At 44.1% G+C, this 16,292-nt stretch overlaps 1 protein-coding gene across 5 annotated transcripts in view; it reads left to right on the forward strand.

Moving 5' to 3' along the window:
- The window catches only part of LOC137634686 (protein abrupt-like), a 310,294-nt gene that overhangs the window by 239,114 nt on the left and 54,888 nt on the right, over positions 1 to 16,292 (forward strand). The window contains exon 9 of one of the 5 annotated variants that reach the window (XM_068367169.1): positions 7,748 to 8,273. The exons of the other annotated variants lie outside the window; for them this stretch is intronic. Coding sequence (XP_068223270.1) covers positions 7,748 to 7,994 — 247 coding nt within the window. The 3' untranslated portion in view covers positions 7,995 to 8,273. Of the gene's footprint in view, positions 1 to 7,747; positions 8,274 to 16,292 lie in introns of those variants that run through there. 5 annotated transcript variants of the gene reach the window in all.

Here is a 16,292-nt window from a genome sequence, read left to right on the forward strand (position 1 = left end):
GGGTTTGAGAAGACAGGACTTGACCTGCGGTAGGTTGGTTTTTTTACTTGCCTGTCTTCTTTTTGGAAGCAGGGGGAGGGGTGGAAGGTGCAGGAATAGGGACAGCTGTTTGAAGTCTTGAGGTGGCAGGGTTGTTGAGGTTCTTAAGTAACTTCTCCAGAGTGCCTGGAGAATGGAATGGCGGTGGTTTTTCAAATGAGAGGTCGTACCCCGGTAGAGCTTTTTTGTACATTGGGGTCTCCCTGTTTCTATCATTGATGATTCGGTATAGAAGGTCGTGGTAGATGTTACAGTGGTCACATCTACAAAATATCCCTTGGTGCACTGCTTCCATGGAGAAGAGATGCTCTTTATCCATCATTTGGATAAGAGCCCAAGCAGAGATGAAGTATTTCTTGTGGTCCGGGTGACTGGTGTCTTCTGTCGTAGCAGAACCAACAAATGAAGGTTCTACTATGAGCTCACATCTGAAAGTTAACAGACAAAGGCAAAGGTGAAAATTTCAGCCAAGCAGAAGCCTGGACTCAGGGCCTAATTCTTGACTTGCTGAAAAAAAAAAAAAAAACAGCTAGCCAAGTCTAAGGATGATCATCAGTGAAGGAGATAATCTTGAGGTGTCCCCTGTGTTGGGTAAGTGCTGGAGCTGGCTTGTGGATAGGAAAAGAAAGTAATTTATGTAGTAATGGGAAGGCAAATGTCTGAAGATTTATCTCTAATCATTAATTAATTGAAGCAAAAGTTAAGGTAGAGAAAAAGTAAGGAGGGAGTGTAAGTGAGGCCATAAACTCAAATAAGATTACTAAGTTGTACATACATACATATACCAAAGGCACTTCCCCCAATTTTGGGGGATAGCCGACATCAACAAGAAACAAAAACAAAAAAGGGGACCTCTACTCTCTACGTTCCTCCAGCCTAACCAGGGACTCAGCCGAGTTCAGCTGGTACTGCTAGGGTGCCACAGCCCAACCTCCCACATTTCCACCACAGATGAAGCTTCATACTGCTGAGTCCCCTAGTGCTGCTACCTCCGCGGTCATCTAAGGCACTGGAGGAAGCAGCAGGGCCTACCGGAACTGCGTCACAATCGCTCGCCATTCATTTCTATTTCTAGCACGCTCTCTTGCCTCTCTCACATCTATCCTCCTATCACCCAGAGCTTTCTTCACACCATCCATCCACCCAAACCTTGGCCTTCCTCTTGTACTTCTCCCATCAACTCTTGCATTCATCACCTTCTTTAGCAGACAGCCATTTTCCATTCTCTCAACATGGCCAAACCACCTCAACACATTCATATCCACTCTAGCCGCTAACTCATTTTTTACACCCGTTCTCACCCTCACCACTTCGTTCCTAACCCTATCAACTCGAGATACACCAGCCATACTCCTCAGACACTTCATCTCAAACACATTCAATTTCTGTCTCTCCATCACTTTCATTCCCCACAACTCCGATCCATACATCACAGTTGGTACAATCACTTTCTCATATAGAACTTTCTTTACATTCATGCCCAACCCTCTATTTTTTACTACTCCCTTAACTGCCCCCAACACTTTGCAACCTTCATTGACTCTGACGTACATCTGCTTCCACTCCACCTTTTGCTGCAACAACAGACCCCAAGTACTTAAGCTGATCCACCTCCTCAAGTAACTCTCCATTCAACATGACATTCAACCTTGCACCACCTTCCCTTCTCGTACATCTCATAACCTTACTCTTACCCACATTAACTCTCAACTTCCTTCTCTCACACATCCTTCCAAATTCTGTCACTAGTCAGTCAAGCTTCTCTTCTGTGTCTGCTACCAGTAGAGTATCATCCGCAAACAACAACTGATTTACCTCCCATTCATGATCATTCTCGCCTACCAGTTTTAATCCTCGTCCAAGCACTCGAGCATTCACCTCTCTCACCACTCCATCAACATACAAGTTAAACAACCACGGCGACATCACACATCCCTGTCTCAGCCCCACTCTCACCGGAAACCAATCGCTCACTTCATTTCCTATTCTAACACATGCTTTACTACCTTTGTAGAAACTTTTCACTGCTTGCAACAACCTTCCACCAACTCCATATAACCTCATCACATTCCACATTGCTTCCCTATCAACTCTATCATATGCTTTCTCCAGATCCATAAACGCAACATACACCTCCTTACCTTTTGCTAAATATTTCTCGCATATCTGCCTAACTGCAAAAATCTGATTCATACAACCCCTACCTCTTCTAAAACCACCCTGTACTTCCAAGATTGCATTCTCTGTTTTATCCTTAATCCTATTAATCAGTACTCTACCATACACTTTTCCAACTACACTCAACAAACTAATACCTCTTGAATTACAACACTCATGCACATCTCCCTTACCCTTATATAGTGGTACAATACATGCACAGACCCAATCTACTGGTACCATTGACAACACAAAACACACATTAAACAATCTCACCAACCATTCAAGTACAGTCACACCCCCTTCCTTCAACATCTCAGCTTTCACACCATCCATACCAGATGCTTTTCCTACTCTCGTTTCATCTAGTGCTCTCCTCACTTCCTCTATTGTAATCTCTCTCTCATTCTCATCTCCCATCACTGGCACCTCAACACCTGGAACAGCAATTATATCTGCCTCCCTATCATCCTCAACATTCAGCAAACTTTCAAAATATTCCGCCCACCTTTTCCTTGCCTCCTCTCCTTTTAACAACCTTCCATTTCCATCTTTCACTGTCTCTTCAATTCTTGCGCCGGCCTTCCTTACTCTCTTCACTTCTTTCCAAAACTTCTTATTCTCTTCATATGACTGACCCAGTCCCTGACCCCACCTCAGGTCAGCTGCCCTCTTTGCCTCACGTACCTTGCGCTTTACTTCCACCTAAGTTGTATGAGAGAAAATGGAAAAGATCACATATGGGGAAAAGGGATGAACTGTGGGATATTTAAACGAAAAGGTGGTAGGATTAAATGTGGTGTTGTAGGGTTAGGTGACATTTCATCACTCATTTGATCACCTGTCACATCACCATAGGACATTTACCATGTGTCAGATTATCATCAGACAATTCTTCACCTGACATTTTATCACTAATTCATCATCATGAGAGAAAGAGAGCCACAGTACCTTTAAGAGACAAGGTCTCGAAGATCCCCTCTGTCTTGAAAATGAGACTACAGCCATGGTCCGAACCGCAAAACCTCTCCAAATCGGTTCCTCTTCAATTCCCACCCCCACAAGTGACAATTCATACAGACGCGTCTCTGAGTGGTTGGGGGGGGGGGGTTACTACGAACGTCGGATGTTTCAGGGCTCTTGGTCACCCGCCATGAAACACTTCCATATCAATGTTCTTGAAGCCATGGCAGTGTTCTTGACCCTGAAGAGACTCTCTCCTCCGAGGTCGACCCACATCAGAGTAGTGTCAGACAGCACAGCCGTAGTACACTGCATCAACAGAGGAGGATCCAAGTCGCCCAACCTGAATCAGATCCTGATCACTATCTTCGCCTTGGCAGCAGAAAAGAACTGGTTCCTGTCAGCAACCCACCTAGCGGGAGTCCAGAATGTGATAGCGGACTCACTATCCAGGACGAAACCACTGGAATCAGAATGGTCTCTGGACATGATTTCATTCCGGTGGATACTCAGGCTGGTTCCGGGCCTTCAGGTAGATCTATTCGCAACTCGGATGAATCACAAACTTCCGTGTTATGTGACACCAAACATGGACCCTCAGGCTTATGCCATAGACGCATTAACCCTGGATTGGAACCATTGGAGGAAGATTTACCTATTTCCACCAGTGAATCTTCTAATGAAAGTATTGCACAAACTACGCTCCCTCCGGGGGGCAGTGGCCTTAGTAGCACCTCACTGGCCAAAGAGCAGTTGGTTTCCTCTCCTCCTCGAGTTGAAACTCCGACCCTTCCGGATTCCATTCCCCAAACTAACCCAAGTAATCCAAACACAGACTGTGTCAGATTCCTCAATGATAGCCAAAACCCTAACTTTGTGGACTTCATGAAGTTTGCAGCTCATAAAGACGCAAACATTAACCCGGAAAACGTTCTCTTCATCGAAGCGGACAAAAGGGACTCGACAATTCGTCAATATGATTCGGCTGTTAAGAAATTAGCAGATTTAATAAAGAATTCAGACCACACTCGTATGACTCCGAATTTAGCCATCTCGTTTTTTAGGTTCCTATTTGACAAGGGCTTGGCAGCTAGCACTATAACTACCATCAAGTCAGCTTTGAAGAAGATCTTCCTGGTTGGGTTTAACATTAACCTGGCTGATTCCTATTTCTCATCTATTCCAAAAGCATGTACTAGGCTTCGGCCTTTGGATCGGCCGCAAAAAGTCTCTTGGTCTCTGAACAATGTCCTCAAACTTGCGTCAGACACGGACAATGAGTCCTGCTCTTATATCACTCTGCTTAAGAAGACTATTTCTAACAGCTATGGCCTCAGAACTAGCAGCTGTCTCACGTAACCCGAAAAACATAGATTTCCTCCCTACAGGCGAAGTACTGCTTTCCCCAGACAGAGCTTTCCTAGCTAAAAATGAGGACCCGCAAAATAGGTGGTCCCCTTGGAAGATTATCTCTCTTCCCCAGGATCCTTCGCTGTGTCCAGTCACTACTCTCAGGACCTTTTTAGCTAGATCTGCCACCCACTCGTCTGGCCCCTTATTTATCAGGGAACAAGGGGGTACTATGACCATTCAAGGTATCAGACAACAAATCCTCTACTTCATTAAACATGCTAACCCGGAATCATTTCCCCATCCTCATGATATACGATCAATAGCTACCTCCATCAATTACTTCCAGAACATGGACTTTGATGACCTTAAAAAATATACGGGTTGGAAATCTCCTATGGTTTTCAAACGCCACTATCTAAAGAACTTACAGGCCCTTAAATACCCTACGGTTGCAGCGGGGAGTCTCATCTCTCCCCATTAAACTCTGATTATTTCTTTATTCCATCTCTTCTCTCCTCCCTCCTAACCACCTCTCACACCACGTCGCCACTCTCCTGGGTGGTTCGTTAGCCCTAAGTTAATTTACCATGTTTAATTGCTATGATTTAACTGTTATTGTAATTACCATTCCTTTAAAGTTTAGATATGCTTAGACATGTAAGATTGATACCTTTTGCGACTGGACACTCAGGTGATTCCTTGTCTTCATATTATTTTAGCATTACGTCCCCTATGCCTATGGCTAGTTTATGATTTTATGTTTACTTACAGTATTATATTATTGGCTTACATGGTGTTTGTTTTCTCCTTATTATGTTATTATGGTATTGGGCTTGGAAGGCATTCTCTGGTACATTTTCACCGGCCGTCACAGGCCGCCCCAGAAAAGGTATTTTGACGAAGGAAAAATCTATTTCTGGGAAGAGGCCTGTGACGCCCGGTGAAACCCTTCCCGGTTATTTGGTACGGACCCACCCCTTTTTTTCCTTGCCAAGCCATATGTTCTTGCAGAAGGATGTCCTAGAGGGCGCGCGTGGTAGGTGTCGGTGGGGTAGTTCAACTATGTTCTCTAGGGCCTGTCACGGCCCTCCCCATTGATGAAAGGATTATTTAAATGGAAGACAGCCTGTTAATAGTGGTTTTCACACGCCTTTGTTAAATACACGACCCCTATAAGGTGTTCGCGCGAGGGTTGTAACCTCTGCGTTCCATGCTTTTATCTTTCTCTAGTATATTTGGAAGATTTATATTAGGAAAGGTACAAAGAAGGACCTTTCACCGGGCGTCACAGGTCTCTTCCCAGAAATAGATTTTTCCTTCGTCAAAATCCCTTTTTTGGGCTCGGCCATGTCGTGCTGATGGAAGTATACTAGAGAATTGTCTTGAAATTACTATTAGCTGTGGGTTTGTGTATGTGCCTTCTACCTTGAATAAATTCTCCTTATCTGGTCTACTAGACCTGTATGTGAAAATCCAGAGATTTCTCACGCACACCAAGCCTGGAGCCGGCTTAGTGCATCCTGCCCCCCAGCAGGGAAATGTTGATGTCGACAATAAGTATTCAAGGTTTGTAGAGTTTGAAACGTACCCTGTTCACTTACTTTAAGTACTTAAGGTCATGATTATTCCTTTAGAAAATAATATTGTGATGTCAAGAACCTAAGCACCACAAAGGGTTTAGTAAAACTCTAACATACTTTATTAGCTTATAACTGAGGGAGCAGTGAGAAGACACAAATACTGTTAAGTATTTTGTTATGCAACTAGATTATCAAAATGTAGTTACAACAAAGTATGTATCTGATCCAGCATACAGCATATCGAACACATATTTTCTCGTGTAGAAAAAATATACAAAATACATTATTGAAATAATGCCTCTCAATGGGAGATGTGAAAACCAAATCTATCTGATGTCGTCAGATGTTCGGAAATGCATAAGACACCATAACGCAAACGTTTACTCGGCACTAGTGTGTTGATCAGATATGCACCTACTCAGAACAGTGCGTCAACCATAATTGTGATCTGCACAAGTGGATACGTATACCCATGTACCCGAAGCACTGTTAAGTCCCAAAACAGTCCACTGTTCATCGCAGCACTAGACGGCAGATTTAATTACACTACCGGCCCCCACCACAAAATGTTTTATATCTTACACTTGCTTCGTGTAATGTTTGTAGAAGACCCTGGATGACTTCCACCCTGCATGATGAGATAATTCCAAAACTTGAGAAAAACACCGTGCTAAGGGAGAGCACACTTGTAGCAAGGCTACAAGAATAGGAATGGCGTTGCAGTAGTAGTAGGAAAGGAGATCCACCGGGTACCCTTCCTTTATGCCACTCTTCCCCCTTACATCAAAGCGTAATCTATTCGGGGTGAAGATTGCCTTGTGTCGTATCTAGAATACGTCCCCTGATATACGAAATCCTTTATTGGATACACGTGCTAAGAGTTGGAATCCTGGAGACCTTTGGTTTAATTCTCAGGGAGTATCACTGTAGCAAGTATCCCCTAGAAGGTTACCTATAGGAGCCCTAACAGCAGCACGACATGGCCTGAGCCCAAAAAATAAAATTTTTCAAAATGATTCCAAGTTTCAACCTTTTTTGCATTTTGTCTACTTCCACAAATATACATATGTTAAAAGTATGACAACAGGTGTAGTATCTGCTGAAGTATCAAGAGCCAAGGATAGTAAGCAAACTATTAATATTGCCAGTTCTGGACTCGGTTCAATTGCAGCTTTCATCCCTAACTCATAAGCTGTCTTGTGCAAGCTGTGGGAAAATATAGATGGCACATCTTTAAAAATCACATCTGCAAGCCAAATATCAGCACAGAATAAACCAGCTATCATTTCTTGGTAACCAAAGCATCTTTCTGGATCTTCAATACCAGAGTCATGTAAAAGAATATCTAAATTTCTTAGCAACTTCAAAATCTATGGAGTTTGTTGAATGACCAAGGACATCCAAATTCTCTGTAATTCATTGTAGGGTATGCTGAAGACTTGGTTTCTTTGTCAATCTCATAAGTTTCATTAGATAAATTTTGATTTTGATTTCCTATGACTGTCATGAATATTTTGTATACAGAAACTTTTGTATTGAGAGGTATCACTGTAATAAACTACTGTATATATTGTTAAGGTCATTTTACTAAATTACTTGGGCTATTTGTAAATGAATATAAAGACCGAAATCTAAATTTTTTTTTTTATTCAAAGCCCTTCAACATCGGGTGTGGAGTTTGTCAAAACGATGCGAGGTGGTGAAAAGCTTCTGTTCGAGGGATATGCATATAATGTTGACAGAATCAGGGAATCAAAGACTTACTGGAGATGCACAAATCGTATGTCCAACTGCAACGCAAGTATAACAACAATTGATCACATGATTAGCCGTCCGCCTCCAAAACATTCGCATCCGCCAACACCTATTGGAAAGCAAGTTTTAAAAGTTAAGAAGAAATAAAACATCTTGCTGCACAATCTGAATATTGTCAACTCGCTAGGGGGATGCCACCACACCTCCAGTAGAACAGTCAAGCACTGAAATTATGATAGACCAAGCATTATCAGGTGCTGATGTGGCAAGGGCAAGCATAAAATATATTCACCTCAAGGACAGACTCTAAAAAGTTGAACTCCACTACAATGCTGAAGATGGGTTGCTATTTTTACGGGCATGTCCACATAATTGTATGTCAGTGTTTAATGGATTGATTCTGTCTCATATAAATAAAATCGTTGGTAATATTCCTTTGTTATTTTTTTGCATTTGTTAGTTTTTATTAAGCTGTTCATATCATTTGATGAATAATTTAATTTATATATTTCGCAAACTCCTTTTATTATTTTATTACCTCTGCAACGAACTTGGAAGGAGGTTATGTTTTAGTGTGTTAGTGAATACCTTCCTGACCACAATTTTAATCGTAGAGTAATGAAACTTGCAGGGATTGATTATTATGTAAGAAGCTGGAAATGATCAAATTTTCAAAGGTTGAGGTCACGTTCAAGCAAAATGTCCAATTCACGTAATCAGCCATAAGTTTTGACATCTTTGTCTAAGAGACTTCAAACTTGGTTCATATTTGAGTGTATAAAAATCCACACCAATTTAATACATGTTAAGATTGAAGGTCGCAGTCAAGCAAAAGGTTAAATTCTGGTCATCAACCATACGGCCACAATTTTAATCGTAAAGTAATGAATCTTGCAGGGATTTTAACTGGTTTTTAAAAAGCTGAAAATTATTAAATTTTGGAAGGTCAAAGGTCAAGGTCATGGACGAGCAAAACGTCCATATCGCGTAATCAGCCAAATCTTTTGACATCCTTGTCACAGAGACTTCAAACTTGGTTTATATATGTGTATAAAAATCTATACCAATTAATACTAGTTAAGATTGAATCCATGGTCAAGGTCAAGCTAAAGGTAAAATTCCAGTCTTCAACCCTATGGCCACAATTTTAAACGTAAAGTAATGAAACTTAATTGGATTTTAAACTTATTTAAAGAGCTAGAAATGATTAAACTGTAGAAGGTCAAAGGTCACGGACGAGCAAATTGTCCATATCACATAATCAGCCATAAGTTTGCACATCCTTGTCACAGAGACTTCAAACTTGGTTCATATTTGAGGAAATGAAAATCCACACCAATTATTACATGTTGAGGTCAAAGGTCATGGTCAAGGTCGTGCAAAAGGTCAATAAATAAGCTGAGGTGGCAGAGGTTCGTGCTCTACTGCCCCTCTAGTTGTTAATAAGTGTCAGCCGATTGTCCTGTCGGCCAACTGTCATGTCTGTGAATTGTGTTGGTTAATTGTCTTTCGGAGAATTGTATGCAAACGACTTAATGTATATATCAAATACAATAAAACAATTTTAAATATTTAACTTAGCCGGTGAATATATAATAGCTGCAACTCTGCGGCTCGACAGAAAACACACTCAAAAAACTCGCGAGCGATCGCTATGAAGGTTGCGGGTGTGCCCACCAGCGCCAACTGTCGGCCAGATACCACTCTTGCATGTAAACAAACCCTTCAATTCTTCTCTGTCGACGTTGACGACAAGACGTATTCATACTCGCTGTAGAACCTGGAGTTTTCTCAACATATTTGGTGAAGTACTTCATTTTGGTTTGAGCTTTCGCAGTGCAGGTGTTTTTCCTCAACATAAACTCTTGAACTCTTTATTGAATCAGATTATTTGTTGATGACTTGGATTGTTTTTGGAATTTTCTTTGACTAATTCAAAATGGCTGACCCTTCTCAAGTACCTAGATTTCGAAAGTGTAATGCTATGGACTGTAATAGGCGTCTTCCAAAGGCTTCTCTCGACCCACATACTGTTTGTTCCAATTGTCGGGGTAAAACCTGTCAATTGGGAGATCGGTGTGAGGAATGCGTGGGCCTTTCAGAATTCGATTGGCTCGAATACGATAAATATGCACGTAGACTAGAGAGAGATAGGGTAAGGAGGAGTTCATCTAGGTCTGTAGATTTTTCCTCTCCACATGCCCCTGAACCTAATCCTTCCCCTGTAGTGGTTGTTCCTAACCCCCCTTCTAGCACTCAGGAACCATCTATGCAAGACATGTTACGTGCTATTCATGCCTTGGGGGAAAGAGTTGAAGCGTTAGCAACTGATCGTAATCAACTCATGGCTGACGTGAAGGAACTTAAGTGTCATAGTGCCACGGTGGAAAGTGGGAAAGTGATTAGTGCGCAAAGTGTTGTGAACAGTGTTGCGACCGAGGGTTCGTCTGTTCGTGCCTGTCGTTCACCTAGTCCGGGACCTCTTGCAAGCTCCCAAGCCCAGGGGAGAAGTAATGTCGTACGACTTATGGGTTCGAGAGGCCTTGATCAGCGAACAGATGTTCCCTCTATGGTATCAGGCGTATCTCACCAAGATCGCCCCTACCATAAGACGAGAGAGCCCATTTTTTCCTCGTCTTCCGAAGGCTTTTCACGCAAGAAACCGTGGAGCAAGGTTTCTAGGCCTCTTAAACGGAAGTCGGTCCCTTCAGGACAGGTCCAACGTCCTGGATGTAGTCATTGGGACAGTTCGGACCCGTTGCAGTCATCGGATGACTGCTCGCCGCCTAAGCAAGGCAAAGTTGTGCCGTCTCAGACGCTAACCCCGTCGGTTACCGCACCCATTCCCGTGGACCCAAAATGGGTTGTACTGCAGGACATGCAGTCTAAGCTTGCGTCCCTTATGGAAGACTACAATGCCGATAAGGTTTCCGTTGAGCCTAGCCGTTTATCTCATCGAGATCCTGGCCTTCAGCCACCAAAACGTTCATTTGTGCGTCCTGTTGACACTGGTGTAGCCAAGTCACGTCAAGCAGTTGGGGTAGAACCACACTCGATGCGATCTCGTGTGGATTTTCAGCCGCATTTGGACGTTAGGCAACTTGCTGATGCGCCTGGTGACGTTCAGGACGTTCGCCAACCATCGGAGTTGACTTGTTTTGACGCTGAGCGTCAACTTTCGCAACCTAGAGTTGTTTTGACTGCTCAGACTAGGCGGTCTAAGCAGTCTCGGGTGGACGCTGTGCGTCCTCACGCACCTGTTGTTGTTGACAGTTCCCAGACTGTCAAGCAGTTACAGGACGCTGCGTCCTGGTCCGCCACTTATGCACCAGTGCGGGTGGACGCTGCGTGTCAAGTATTACCAACCCCTTTGCTTGTTTCTCATCAGTTGTCAGATGAGGAACTTTCGGACGAGGACGTTGCTGACCCTCAGCCTGAGGATCATCCTTCAGATATTGATGAACCAAGAGCAGTTCCGCCATCTATGGACTTTAAGAAAGTCATGCTCATTTTTAAAGAGTTGTTTCCCGAACACTTTGTCTCTGTTGCTCCTCGTTCGCCGCCGTCTGAGTTTGTTTTAGGCGTACCTGCTGACATGCCAGCCTTTACAAAACTTGTACTCTCTCGCTCGTCCAAGAGAGCTTTACGGCTTTTAGGCGATTGGTTGGAAACCAAGAGGAGTTTAGGGAAGACGGCCTTTGCCTTCCCCCCATCTAAACTCTCGTCTAGATCGAGCGTCTGGTATGCCACGGGAGAAGTTCTCGGCTTGGGAGTCCCTGCCTCTGCCCAGGGCGACTTCTCAAGCCTTGTAGACTCTCCCCGCCGCCTAGCCATGAGACGCTCGAAGATTAGTTGGTCATCCTCGGACCTTGACCATCTACTGAAAGGCATTTTTAGAGCTTTTGAAGTTTTCAACTTCCTTGACTGGTGTTTGGGAGCCTTAAGTAGGAAAATCTCATCGGCTGATAGAGATGTCTCCTTACTCATTATGTCCTGCATGGATAAAGCCATCCGCGATGGATCCAATGAGCTCTCCTCCTTGTTTACTTCAGGAGTCCTTAAGAAGCGAGAGTCTCTTTGCTCTTTTCTGTCAGCAGGAGTTACTCCCTGTCAAAGATCTGCGCTACTCTTTGCCCCCTTATCGAAGTTTTTGTTCCCTGAACTTTTGGTTAAGGACATAGCTTTGTCACTCGTGCAGAAGGACACCCATGACTTGGTAGCATCCTCTGCTCGCAAAGGGACTCCTTCGACTTCCTTTTCTGCTTGACCAAGGATAGACACTCCAGCGTCCAGGTTTATTCCGCCCTTTCGTGGCAGAGCTCCCAGCAGGGGAAGTACTCGTGCCGAAGGAAAGAGAGGAAAGAGGAAAGGAGCCAAGTCCTCACGTGGCAGAGTCTGACTGCCCGCAGCTTCAGACAGCAGTAGGTGCCAGACTCAAAAACTTCTGGCGAGCCTGGGAGAAGAGAGGCGCAGACCAACAGTCTGTGAGGTTGCTCAGAGAGGGGTACAAAATTCCATTTGTACACAAACCTCCTCTAGCGACTTCCCCATCGATCTCTCTCCCAATTACCGAGAGGAATCAAAGAGACAAGCCCTGAAACTAGAAGTGTCTCTTTTGCTAGAGAAGGGAGCGGTGGTCAAAGTCTCGGGCCTTCAATCACCGGAGTTTTACAACCGCCTCTTCCTAGTACCGAAGAAGACAGGAGGTTGGAGACCGGTGCTAGACGTCAGTGCTCTGAACGTCTTTGTCACGAAGACAAAGTTCACCATGGAGACCACGAAATCAGTCTTAGCAGCGGTCAGAAAGGGAGACTGGATGGTCTCTCTCGACCTAAGAGACGCATACTTCCACATCCCCATTCACTCAGATTCCCAACCTTTTCTGAGGTTTGTTTTCGACAATGTGGTGTACCAGTTTCGGGCCCTGTGCTTTGGCCTAAGTCCTGCTCCTCTCGTGTTTACGAGGCTTATGAGGAATGTGGCAAAATTCCTCCATTTATCGGGAATCCGAGCCTCCCTTTACTTGGACGACTGGCTTCTCAGAGCCTCGTCCAGTCATCGCTGTCTGAAGGATCTCAATTGGACATTGGATCTGACCAAGGAATTGGGACTTTTGGTCGACATGGAAAAGTCACACCTGATTCCATCCCAAACTATACTGTATTTAGGGATGGAGATTCGCAGTCCAGTTTTTCGGGCTTTTCCGTCTGCCCCCTGAATAGATCAAGCCCTGCTCGTAATCCAACGGATGTTGAAGAGAGAACGTTGCTCAGTCAGGAATTGGATGAGTCTAGTAGGAACTCTATCATCCCTGGAGCAGTTTGTCTCGCTAGGAAGGCTACACCTCCGACCTCTCCAGTTCCATCTAGCTTTTCACTGGAAAAAGGACAAGACGCTAGAGGCGGTCTCAATCCCGATTTCCGAAACAGTAAAGGCATGCCTGAATTGGTGGAAAGACAATATCAGTCTAAGAGAGGGTCTTCCCCTAGCAGTTCTGAAACCAAACCACGTTCTATTCTCAGACGCATCGGATTTGGGTTGGGGTGCGACCCTGGACGGTCGGGAATGCTCAGGTCTGTGGACCTCAAGTCAGAGGAGCATGCACATCAACGGCAAGGAGCTTTTGGTAGTACACCTGGCCTTGTTGAACTTCGAGAGTCTCCTTCGAAGCAAAGTGGTGGAGATCAACTCGGACAATACCACAGCCTTGGCTTACATTTCCAAGCAAGGAGGCACCCACTCCCTGACACTGTACGAGATCGCAAGGGACCTGCTCATTTGGTCAAGAGATCGAGGCATCTCCCTGGTAACGAGGTTTATCCAGGGCGACTTGAACGTCTTAGCAGATTGCCTCAGTCGGAAGGGTCAGGTAATTCCTACAGAATGGACCCTCCACAAGGACGTGTGCAAGAGGCTTTGGGCGACTTGGGGTCAACCCACCATAGACCTCTTTGCAACCTCGATGACCAAGAGGCTTCCAATCTATTGCTCTCCAGTCCCAGACCCAGCAGCAATACATATAGATGCTTTTCTCCTAGATTGGTCTCACCTAGACCTATATGCATTCCCACCATTCAAGATTGTCAACAAGGTACTGCAGAAATTCGCCTCTCACGAAGGGACAAGGTTGACGTTAGTTGCTCCCCTCTGGCCCGCGAGAGAATGGTTCACCGAGGTACTTCGATGGCTGGTAGACTTTCCAAGAAGTCTTCCTCTAAGAGTAGACCTGTTACGTCAGCCCCACGTAAAGAAGGTGCACCAAGGCCTCCACGCTCTTCGTCTGACTGCCTTCAGACTATCGAAAGACTCTAGAGCTAGAGGCTTTTCGAAGGAGGCAGCCAGTGCGATTGCAAGAGCGAGGAGAGCTTCTACCATTAGAGTTTACCAATCGAAGTGGGAAATCTTCCGGGACTGGTGCAAGTCAGTATCTGTATCCTCGTCCAGTACCTCTGTAGCCCAAATCGCTGATTTTCTCTTATACCTGAGAAGGGTTCGCTCCCTGTCAGCTTCCACGATCAAGGGCTACAGGAGCATGTTGGCTTCGGTCTTCCGGCATAGAGGCTTAGATCTTTCCAACAATAAAGATCTACAAGATCTCCTTAAGTCTTTTGAGACTTCTAAGGAACGTCGTTTGGCTACTCCTGGATGGAACTTAGACGTGGTCCTAAGGTTCCTCATGTCAGACAGGTTTGAGCCTTTACATTCAGCCTCCCTGAAGGATCTCACTCTTAAGACTCTTTTCCTGGTGTGCTTGGCCTCGGCTAAAAGAGTCAGTGAGCTTCATGCCTTCAGCAAGAACATCGGTTTTTTGACAGAAAAAGCCACTTGTTCTCTTCAACTTGGTTTCCTGGCCAAGAATGAACTGCCTTCTCGTCCTTGGCCTAAATCTTTTGATATTCCTAGCTTATCAGAGATCGTAGGCAACGAACTAGAGAGAATATTATGTCCCGTTAGAGCTCTTAAGTTCTATTTAGCTCGTATTAAGCCTTTACGAGGTAAATCTGAAGCGTTATGGTGTTCGGTTAAGAAACCATCCTTACCTATGTCAAAGAATGCTTTGTCATATTTTATCAGATTTTTAATACGAGAAGCCCATTTCCACTTGAGTGAGGAAGACCGATCTTTGCTTAAGGTTAAGACGCACGAGATTAGAGCTATAGCTACTTCCGTGGCCTTCAAGCAAAATAGATCTCTGCAAAGTATCATGGACGCGACCTTTTGGAGAAGCAAGTCAGTGTTCGCGTCATTTTACTTAAAAGATGTCCAGACTCTTTACGAGGACTGCTGCACACTGGGTCCATTCGTAGCAGCGAGTGCAGTAGTGGGTGAGGGTTCTACCACTACACTTCCCTAATTCCAATATCCTTTTTAATCTGTCTCTTGAAATGTTTTTAATATTGTTTTATGGGTTGTTCGGAAGGCTAAGAAGCCTTTCGCATCCTGGTTGATTTGGCGGGTGGTCAAAGTCATTTCTTGAGAGCGCCCAGATTAGGGGTTTGATGAGGTCCTGTTGTATGGGTTGCAGCCCTTGATACTTCAGCTCCTGGGAGTCTGTCAGCATCCTAAGAGGATCGCTGGGCTCCGTGAGGAAGACAGACTTACAAGGCAGAGTAATCGTCTAAGTCAACTTCCTTACCAGGTACCTATATATTTTGGTTTTGTTATATTGATAACTGTCAAAAAAACTCTTAGCTTATACGCTTTAAACTTAATTAACTCTGGTCTCTACCCACCGCCTTGGCTGTGAATCAGCTATTATATATTCACCGGCTAAGTTAAATATTTAAAAATGATATTTTAATTATAAAATAAATTTTTGAATATACTTACCCGGTGAATATATAAATTAAAGACCCTCCCTTCCTCCCCAATAGAGACGCAGCGGGACGAGAAGAATTGAAGGGTTTGTTTACATGCAAGAGTGGTATCTGGCCGACAGTTGGCGCTGGTGGGCACACCCGCAACCTTCATAGCGATCGCTCGCAAGTTTTTTGAGTGTGTTTTCTGTCGAGCCGCAGAGTTGCAGCTATTATATATTCACCGGGTAAGTATATTCAAAAATTTATTTTATAATTAAAATATCATATTGTTTACATTAAAAAAAAGTATTTTAAACATGAAATGTAAGCATACTTTAGCCTAAAATGCAATAATTTCAATTTCCTAAATTTCAAGCTTGAGGTCATCAGTCACACATCCTAACCACATTCTTCTGAGACTATGACCCATCAGCCAAAACCATGCCAGCATTGCTGCACACCTGCTTTTGCTATTTCAGAAGAGCCCTGTCCTCCCTACATAATTCTTGTGGACCATGTGAGGACGAGGCTGGAGAATTATTAACAGTGATTTCAATTCCAATAGGAGGGACAGTATGATAAACACTCCACAAGATGGATATAACCTAGACTGGTCCCATACCGTGCATCCTCTACTTCACGCCTT

The sequence above is a fragment of the Palaemon carinicauda genome, chromosome 45, assembly GCF_036898095.1.
Source record: "Palaemon carinicauda isolate YSFRI2023 chromosome 45, ASM3689809v2, whole genome shotgun sequence".
NCBI classification, from domain to species: domain Eukaryota; kingdom Metazoa; phylum Arthropoda; class Malacostraca; order Decapoda; family Palaemonidae; genus Palaemon; species Palaemon carinicauda.